We start from the raw sequence: 9,541 nt of genomic DNA, 5'->3' as shown, positions 1-9,541 counted from the left end.
TAAGAGCATACACATAAAAGACTCTAGTTAGCATGTTGCAATTATTTTGAGACTTCTGCCAGAACCCACACATCGTGCCAACCATGTCATTTTCATTTCAGACTGCCCAATTCGCTTCTTGCCAATGCAACCGGCGAAGATAGAACAGGCCTGCTTGAGCCCTGCAGTTTTCTTTATTTGCCCTGCAATGCAAATGGAAGCTGCCTATTTTGGCTCACGTATGCACTGGCCATGCCAAACAGATGGGCCGAAAAGCACTGAAAGTGGAAGCCCATCTGCCAAAGTGGCCCTTCTGGACCACGGAGACCACGGCAAAGCCCTCGCATACCCTAGCCCCCAAATCCACGGCAACGCGCTCCAGATTTCCAATCGATTGGACTCCTATGCCGCGGACTCCTATGGGTGAGCATCAACGCCGCCACCGCCCAGGCTCCGGCGAGGACCGCATCAGTGGCCTCCCCGACGCGCTGCTGCACGAGATCCTAGTCCGCCTCCGCTCCGCCGCCGCCGCCGCGCGCACCAGCGTGCTGTCCCGCCGCTGGCGCTACGTCTGGGCGCACCTGCCCGAGCTTCACCTCGTCGCGCGACGAGCGGCAGCGGCAGCCTCGTTCCCGGCCGCCGTCGACGCCGCCCTCGGTGGCTACCTAGCCCCTACCCTCGAGCACCTCGGCGTCTCCCACATCACAGACCAACACGGCCGCGACCTCCGCATCCCGGCCGGACGCATTGCGCCGTGGCTCCACTTCGCAGCGGAGCACGTGGTGGGCGAGCTCAATCTCTGTCTCCGTGTGCCTCAGACGTTCGCCCTTTCGACACCGGAATTCGTCGAGGATGAGGCGGTGCTCGAGCTTCCGGTGTGTGGACGAGCGAAACGAATCGAGCTCTATATTGAATTTCTATATATTAATTGTGCACCGCTCGGCATATTAATTGTGCACCGCTCGGCCACCTCTCAGTCCATCCACGATAGAAAAACAATTTCGTCCGTTTGATCTGCATCCTTCGGTGGCTATCTCCTCCGCTAGTTCACCGGCTACCGTAAAAAAAATCTCCTTTTGCGAAGCATCCGGCAGGCCGAAGCTCCACCCAACCTCTCCGATGGCGCTCAACCTCTCGCATCGCCGTGCTCCTCAGGGTCCGCTCGAGCGCGGGGGCCGCAGGTGCCTCCGCTGCCGCTGCTGGAGTTGCAAGCGGCGGCCGCAGGATCCGCAGCCGCAACCGCGTCGGGCGCCCGCCGGCGACCGGCCGCTGGCCGTCGGCCCTTCCATGTGCGGCCCACCGCCCGCCGTCCACCTGCGTCCCGCTGCTGCCTCCAATGGTAGTGTCCCAATGCGTTAGAGGGAGAGGGTAGCCGAGACGTCACCTGTGCGCTGCCGCTGCTGCTGCTGCATCCGCACCCGGCGCCCGCAGGCCACCCTCTGCGTGCAATCTGCTGCCCGCCGGCCAACACTCGCTGCCTACCTGCTTGCTTGTGCTACCAGTGCCACCAACGCTACCGTGCCACTGCGTGAGAGGGAGAGGGTTGCGCTGCAGCAGCGTATCTCTTCAAGTCGAAGGCGCAATGATAGCAACAGAGGCCGGCTCCGCTTCCTATCGCTCATTCTGTGATCTGTGATTTTTGTTTCTGCAGCCCTGTTCCTTTCATTCTTCCACTTTTTCTGTCCTTTTCTCTTTGCAGCATTATGTTACTGTTATGTGTCTCCCCTTTTACCTATAACATTTCTAAATTGTTTCCCAAAAAAAAACCATGAAGGAACGACAAAAAGCAAGGCAACAAATCAGCTTTCCACAAGCAGGGAAGGTACTAGCCAGGTATGTTTTCTCAAATTCAATCGTTATAACATGAACTATATTTAGAAAATATAATCTGTCTACTTCGTGTCAATAGGATGAAATTTTAGATCATGATTCTGATTTAGATGACACAAGGAAGAAAAAACAACTCATTAGAAGGTGATTCATCACTTCACATTGGAACCAAAAGGTGCTAATCATCATCATCTGCAATTTCCATTTAAAATATGATAGAATGATTTTCTGAAGTCATCCAAACTGAAAGAAACTTCTATACAGATTCCCAATCGAAGAAACATCCACAGCATCTAAGAGTCCCAAGACTCCAAAAAAACTACTAACACAATCATTTAATTGTTCACGTAACAATACATCTGTTGACCTCTTATGTGCAGTAAATGGAGAATCCAAAAAAAGAATTCTATTTATGTTATCCAAACTAATTATCTCTTCTCAATAATAATTACAGGTACCAAGATGGCACCAAAAGGAACAACTTTGGATTTATTAAATTGACTTACTGTTTACAATAAACATATGATTACTTCTATTCGTACCTGCACAGAACATTTACAATGCCCTTTTGTACTAATTCTATAAGTACAAGGCAAATGGGAAATAAGAAGATCATCATATCTACATTCTGTTATAAAAATGTGCACCAAAGCATCATTGGAGAATCTGGTAAATCTTAATAAATCTCAGTTTTGTCTTATCATAATACAACATAGGTGGTTGTAAGAATGTTCCTAATATTATTTCCTAATGGTTTTGCAGGAATCCAATCATCACTACATTTGCATTGAAACCTACTTCTTGAAGTCAACCTGCATTTCTAGAACCGAACCTGGTAAGCCTCATCTTCTGAAAGTCAACGCATTATCTGTCTAACCATGGTAACATTTGAAATGAAATTTAAACTCTGCTTCTGCAAGTCAAAGACTTCCTTTCCAATGTTGACTATTATAATAATAAAGAATGGCAACCAAGCTGACAATTCCTTTCCGATGTTCTTATTCTCATTTTGATTTTCTTCTGTTTTGCTTCATCTTTTATTTGTTCTTTTAGTTACTCCTTGATAAAAGACTTCCTTAAGTTCAATTGTAGAACTCTGCTTCTGCAAGTCATATAGTTTTTGAGCAGGAATGACACACACACTTCCAGAAGTAGGGATGGCAGTACTCTTCTGCTTGAGTTCTTAACTGCTTTCTTGCTTAGTATTTCCAAACAAAATCTCAGCTAATAATGTGTAGAAAGGCTTTTTATGTGAAATGCATAGGGAGGTATGCCATGAATATCTATTGTCACTAGAACTTTCCTGCATCCAGTAGTTTGATCTGCCTAAAACTATCTATACGTATGTAACTGAACTTCCAGTGCAATGTAAAAATGGTGAATGTCGCTTACTTATAACTACTCATGTAATATATGCGCACATGTCCGTGCTATGAAACCTCTCCATAGCTTAACCCTCTTGCTGATCCCTCATGGTCAGCTGATTTCTAAACCTTTATGTACATATATATACAATAATTCACATACTTCTTCAGTATGCAATGCGATGTAACAGATGCTGGCTCCCATTGCCTTTGCCAATTATCATGCAACTTCACATAGACAAGTTTTTTTTTAAAAAAAATTGCTGCTATATATACGTATGCATGTTTCGACCTTCACAGATGTTAAACGCATTTACTCTTAAACTCTGCTTATCTCATTTAAAAAATGACATGAGGGCGCGCCAAGGCGCGCGCAAAGTACTCGTATCCATATACAATGGAGCTCCGCCCCCAGGCATCCGGCCTGTTCGCAGCGCTGACGTCCCTGAAGATAGATGGCTATGTCTGCATGGCAGGCAGTGATCTCACAGCTCTTGTGAACATGCAGTGCCCGTGCTTGAGGAACCTGAATCTTTTCATGACGCTCATTGTCATCTTTGATGTCTTCATTCACTCAAACTCGTTGCACACACTGATGCTATGCGTCCTACACACAAGGCGTCTAGAGATTTTGGCCCCAAGACTTGAAGAGCTCATAATAACTATTCGGCCAATGGAGGCTCAGATCTCTGCTCCGAAACTTGTCAAGGTCACTTGGCGTGATGCATATGATCCCCATCTCAATCGGTTTGTTGATGTTGGCTGTAGGATCCAGCTACTGGAAATTTATAGACAGGCGTCGTCCCTGACTAAGCAGTTCGATCAAGTTGATGAGTTGAATATGAAGATTGGTCTAAATTTCCTAGGTGTGTTGGCGTTAACAAATTTCATCACAAGTTGTTTTTAATTTTCAGACCCTCTAACTGATTAGTTTCTTCTACTCATGAGTTATGACAGATGCAGCAAAGTATGGAAGCTTCTTGAATGAAACAAGTAAGCTGCCCAAGTGTAAGAGCTTTTGCATATTCTTGTCGTGGGAACCCCATGCCTTGGTGCCTGTCATGTTGCATCTCTTGAGGAGTTGCAATGATACAAAGAAGCTTCAAGTCCATTTACTTGGTCTGTCGTCCCTAGGAGTGGTAATTTCTAAGACCTTTAGGTTTATAACATGCCATAAGATTGTTGATTGAAAACTTTGACTTGTTATTTGACGATTTAGAGTTTTATAATATGTTTTTTAGGTGGGATACGGTGGTTGAGGTTCTGAATATGTTTATTTATCATTTTCTAAATGTTGATATTCTATACAAACTATTATTCGACCAAATTAAAGATTTATTCTTTAGCCAGTGAACATTTCTTTTTTGGTTGCTTAGCTTGTTTTAATTTGTGTTATCTTGACCTAGTTGTAAATGAAGGGTTACTGCACAGGTAGCAGTATTAGCAGGTGTGGGGCTCCTTACTATGTAGTGTTGCAGTGTTCTTCAGATATGTTTGATTTATTACAGCTAGCTAAACCTCGCACCATCAAAAGTAAGCTTTGTTGATTTATGAATATTATCAATCTTCTGCACTAGCTACTACAATGTTGTTGCATTCTCTTTATTTCCAGATGCATTCTTGCCCGCCGTTTTGCCTTTGTCGTTCGGAAGAGAATCGCAAGATTGATGGCATTGATCTCAGTTCTCTTGAAGTGGCAGAAATCACCGGTTTTTCAGGTTCTCATGAACAAATGGAATTTGTGGAGTTCCTATCCAGCAATGCAGGAGTCCTTAAAAGGTTGCTCATCAATGACGAGTATTGTCGTAGGCCCAAGGAAGTACGTGAGAAGGTCCGTAGCATGTGTCATGTGTCATCCAAATGTTAAAGTTGATTTCCTTGTGTTCTGCAAGGGCAGGCTGGCACTCGTTGACTAATTTCAGGTGTGTGGTAAATGTAATATTATGTGGTCTTTACTAGCTTTTGCACAATAAGCGCAGGGTTTATGTTTCAGTCATTTTTAGGATTCATCTTCAGTTCAAATTTGAACCCCGATCAATTAAGGCTCATTGCTGTATTTCTTCTTAGACTTCGACCATTTACATCTAGCCTTGAGATTGCAACGTAATCATTAGAATAGAGAAGCATAAGTGAACTGACACTCACTATGCCAAAACTTTACAAATGTGACATCAAAGACGTGGGATTGAGTTTTAAATGTGTGCTACAAAAAGAGTGGGAGGTTGGATGAAACAAAGCGCTGTTGAAGTGCCAATGTTGCTGATTATTGCTCCAACTCTTGGAACCCTGATATACACACATACATGAGAACATGAACAAAGTAATATTGCAGGTGCTAAAACTTCTGTGAAATGGAATGTGTGCTGAGGTATTTGTGTTGGATACCAAAATTATCATGATAGTTCAGTTTTTTCATTTGCCTTATTGCTTTACATTATGCTACATGGAGAAGTTTTAAATTAGATCCTACATTTCAGTGGCACAGGAATGGGTGTAAACTAGGACAAAACAAACACAACAGAGTTATCAGTTGTTACTGTGCTTGTTTTTTTTATGAAAAGTAATTGAGCTTGTTGATACATAATTCTCTTCAGTTCTAGATCTTCTGGTTTGGGTTAATACATCAGAGATTGTCACTACACCAAAACTTCTGGGAAATGGAACAATTCAGGACAATTCAAACTTAGTCATGCAAGTCTAGTTCAGACAAACCTATATTATTGAATATTGACAACTACCATGGCGAACGACTATCAAGGAGGGTCTGCAGCAGATCAGAAAATACATGGTTAACTATCATGCGCCCAGAGTTTAGAGCGGCCGAGACGGGCACACTCCTTCCAACTGCCGTGGGAGGCCTTGTGCTTGAGCGCCGGCTGAGCTGGCGCGATGCCAGGCCTGAGCGCGTGCGCGAACAGAAGCTTTCCATTGGCGATGGCTCTGCACAAGGCATATCCCCCAGCTTCTCCATTGTTTCTGTCGCCCTGTTGTTCAGATCCTGGGAGCCTGTTCCTGGATGGATCGCAACTTTGTTCACGGGCCTGCAACAATCATCCTGCTGGATCGCTGACAAAAGTGATCGGCGTTCGGCGGTGACTGTTCTTGGCGCGCGCGCAGGCACAGCTACTATATAGATGCACATAGCCCCGTCTCCTCATTCGCGATGGCATGCCACCCCTCTCATCAGTACTGCTGTCAGATGATGAAGGCACAGGTGCCACTCCTCGTTATGCTCACCGCTGTCATCCTCGGCAGTATGCCGATGGTCAACACCGCCGCGGCGGCTGCGGCGGCGGCCTCCTCCCGTCCCCACCCACTCGACCCGCTCTCCGCCGCGGAGATCACCGCCGTCTGCGCCGCGGTGCTGGCCTCCCCTCTCGTCCCCGCCCGGCCGCTGCACTTCCACTACGTCGGCCTCGACGAGCCCGACAAGCCCGACGTCCTCGCGTTCGCCTACGGCACGGCCGGCTCGCCGTCCCGGCGCCGCCCCCTCCTCCCGCGGCGCGCGCTAGTGATCGCCCGCGCGGGGGGCCAGTCCCACGAGCTCCGCGTGGACGTCACCGACGCCTCCCGCCCATCCGTGCTCTCCCACGCCGTCCACCGCGGCGCGGGGTTCCCGCCGCTCACGCTCGAGGAACAGTTCGCGGCGCTGGCGCTGGCGCCGGCCTGCGCGCCGTTCGCCCGCTCCGTGCGGCGCCGCGGGCTGCGCATGGACGACGTCGTCTGCTCGGTGCTCCCCGCCGGCTGGTTCGGCGGCGCGGGCGCGAGGAGGGTGGCCAAGATGCAGTGCTTCGTGGCCGGCGCCACGGCCAACTACTACGCGCGGCCGATCGAGGGCGTCACCATGGTGGTGGACCTCGACCGCATGGCCATCGTCGGGTTCAGGGACAGGGAGGCGTACCCGGTGCCCAAGGCCGAGGGCACGGACTACCGGGCGGGCAAGGCCGGGCCGCCGCTCCCCGAGCCGGAGCCGGCGCCCGGCGTCGTGGTGCAGCCGGAGGGCAGGGGCTTCCACATAGACGGCCACGTCGTCAGGTAAGCAATCGACTTGCCTAATCAAATGCAACTTTGGGTTGTCTCATCTGAACTCTGTTTTTTTTTTTTGAAGAAATGGACTCTGAATTCACTCACAGCGTGTGACGAAACGTGCTGCTGCAGGTGGGCCAACTGGGAGTTCCACTTGGGCTTCGACATGCGTGCCGGCGCGGTCATCTCGCTGGCCTCGGTCCACGACGCCGACGCCGGCACGCGGCGGCGGGTGCTCTACCGCGGCTTCGTGTCGGAGGTCTTCGTGCCGTACATGGACCCGGCGGAGGAGTAGTACTACCGCACGTTCCTGGACGCCGGCGAGACCAACCTGGGGCTGTGGGCCTACCCGCTCCAGCCCGGCGGCGACTGCCCGGACAATGCCGCGTACTTGGACGGCTACAACGCCGACCAGGACGGCAATCCCGTCAAGGCCGGGAAGATGATGTGCGTGTTCGAGCGCTACGCCGGCGACGTCGCGTGGCGCCACACCGAGTCCGGGCTCCCCGACGAACTGGTGAGAAAGCACCCCTCCGGCTCTGCAAACACGTTCTTCTGAGTTCTGACCTCATTCATCCCAGGTGCGTGCAGATCGCGGAGGTCCGGCCTGACGTGAGCTTGGTGGTGAGAATGGTGGTGTCGGCCGGCAACTACGACTACATCTTGGATTGGGAGTTCAAGAGGAGCGGCTCCATCAAGTTCGTGGTATGGATTCTTGCCTCATGCGCACAAACAAATCATGCCAACCCAAACCAAACATATGATTCGCCTCTGGCCATGTACTCTGACCGTATGTTTTTGTGTAGACAAACTGACCGATTGATGCGCCGCAGGTGTCGCTCACCGGGCTCGTCGAGGTGAAGGCAACGTCCTACACGCACGCCGACGAGATCACGTCGGACGCGCACGGCACGCTGGTCTCCGAAAACACGCTCGCCATCTACCACGACCACTACGTCATGTACCACCTGGACCTCGACATCGACGGCACCAACAACTCCTTCGTCAAGAACGTCATCACCGCCAAGCGCAACACGGGGAACCCGGCCACCGGCGGCGCCGACACGCCGAGGCGGAGCTACTGGACGGTGCGGCGCGAGGTGGCCGAGACCGAGGCGGACGGGCAGATGGACGTCGGCACCGGGCCCGCCGACCTGGCGTTCGTGAACCCGGGCAAGAAGACCCGGCTGGGCAACGAGGTCGGGTACCGGCTCATCCCGGCCGGCGCGACGGCGGCGTCCGTGCTGGCCGACGACGACTTCCCGCAGCGGCGGGCGAGCTACACCAAGAAGCAGGTGTGGGTGACGCCGTACAACAAGTCGGAGAAGTGGGCGGCCGGGCTGTACGCGGACCAGAGCACCGGGGAGGACGGCCTCGCCGCGTGGAGCAGGAGGAACAGGGGGATCAGGAACGAGGACATCGTGCTGTGGTACACGCTGGGGCTCCACCACATCCCGTACCAGGAGGACTTCCCGGTGATGCCGACGCTCAGCGGCGGGTTCGAGCTCCGGCCGTCCAACTTCTTCGAGAGGAACCCGGTCCTCAGGGCCAGGCCGGCGAGCAGGCACGGGTCCTCCCGGAATTGCTCGTGCACGTGATGCCAGGGGATATGCTTGCTGTCCTGTATGAGTAGGACTCAGGTAAAATGGGTTTCTTGGAAACATGGTTGTCCCTACCATTAGTTCAGTTTAGATCCCATATGTGACAGAACCGCTAAATTAAAACTCAAAATTAAGCTAAATGGCCATTATTTGAACACATCAAGCACATTTGACTTAACGGTTTAATTTGACAGACCTTTCGGCACTGACCTTCCGATCGAAACAAACACCAGTAGTCCCACGCGAAGGTGAGTGCAGGCAGTACAAACATGACGAGTACATATAAATACGATTACAATACCGAGTAGAATACATTAAATTCTACAAACCTTGTTTAATTACATAAACAATATACAAGAGCAACTTTATTTTAAAACAAAGTCCGATATAGGAAACCTGACGACTATACTACATGAAGCACAGTATCGAATTACACAATCTGCCCACGGGTGTGTGATTTTGTAACTAGCAAGGACTAAGCATCTGGTCCTGCCACCTCCCAACCATCCGCGCCAAGCTGGATGAATTTAGCACAACAAGGGCAGAAGTCTATCTCATCCTGACCTGAAATAGTTTGAGCCACAACCCTGAGTATACTAATACTCCGCAAGACTTACCCGACTATGGGTATACATAGCCCATTATGTAGACATGCACGACTTTCTGGCTGTGGTTTGTTTTGCGGAAAAGTAATTAAGAGTGAGTCCTTACTTTCAATATTTTAGCTCAAGATTAGGAATG

At 50.2% G+C, this 9,541-nt stretch overlaps 1 protein-coding gene and 1 pseudogene across 5 annotated transcripts; both read left to right on the top strand.

Annotated features, from left to right (window-relative positions):
* The first annotated feature begins 1,062 nt into the window (after positions 1 to 1,062).
* LOC120692328 lies at positions 1,063 to 5,239 on the top strand. 5 transcript variants are annotated; one of them, XM_039975610.1, is made up of 6 exons: positions 1,313 to 1,812; positions 1,889 to 1,984; positions 2,360 to 2,478; positions 2,572 to 4,039; positions 4,122 to 4,312; positions 4,786 to 5,239. In XM_039975610.1, the coding sequence occupies exons 4-6, from the start codon at positions 3,571 to 3,573 to the stop codon at positions 5,038 to 5,040; spliced, it is 915 nt and encodes a 304-aa protein (XP_039831544.1). In that variant the 5' UTR covers positions 1,313 to 1,812; positions 1,889 to 1,984; positions 2,360 to 2,478; positions 2,572 to 3,570; the 3' UTR covers positions 5,041 to 5,239. The 5 variants fall into 5 exon arrangements, with proteins under 5 accessions (XP_039831555.1, XP_039831544.1, XP_039831538.1 ...); XM_039975604.1 differs by having other exon boundaries at positions 2,264 to 2,478; XM_039975621.1 differs by lacking the exon at positions 1,889 to 1,984 and having other exon boundaries at positions 1,063 to 1,812; positions 2,264 to 2,478; positions 4,131 to 4,312.
* A 1,148-nt stretch (positions 5,240 to 6,387) lies between these two features.
* Positions 6,388 to 9,066, top strand: LOC120696203 (annotated as a pseudogene).
* The last annotated feature ends 475 nt before the right edge of the window (positions 9,067 to 9,541 follow it).

The sequence above is a fragment of the Panicum virgatum genome, chromosome 2K (assembly GCF_016808335.1).
Source record: "Panicum virgatum strain AP13 chromosome 2K, P.virgatum_v5, whole genome shotgun sequence".
NCBI lineage: Eukaryota > Viridiplantae > Streptophyta > Magnoliopsida > Poales > Poaceae > Panicum > Panicum virgatum.
Note: the sequence above shows the minus strand (reverse complement) of the source record. Positions and strands in the feature narration are given on the sequence as shown.

Excerpts from the sequence above, each read along its gene's own strand:
- LOC120692328 (XM_039975614.1), top strand. The coding sequence starts at position 3,571 with ATGGAGCTCCGCCCCCAGGCATCCGGCCTGTTCGCAGCGCTGACGTCC. Across the intron at positions 4,040-4,121 it reads GATTGGTCTAAATTTCCTAG|TTATGACAGATGCAGCAAAG; the intron begins GTGTGTTGGCGT and ends TCTACTCATGAG. Across the intron at positions 4,313-4,785 it reads GTCTGTCGTCCCTAGGAGTG|ATGCATTCTTGCCCGCCGTT; the intron begins GTAATTTCTAAG and ends CTTTATTTCCAG.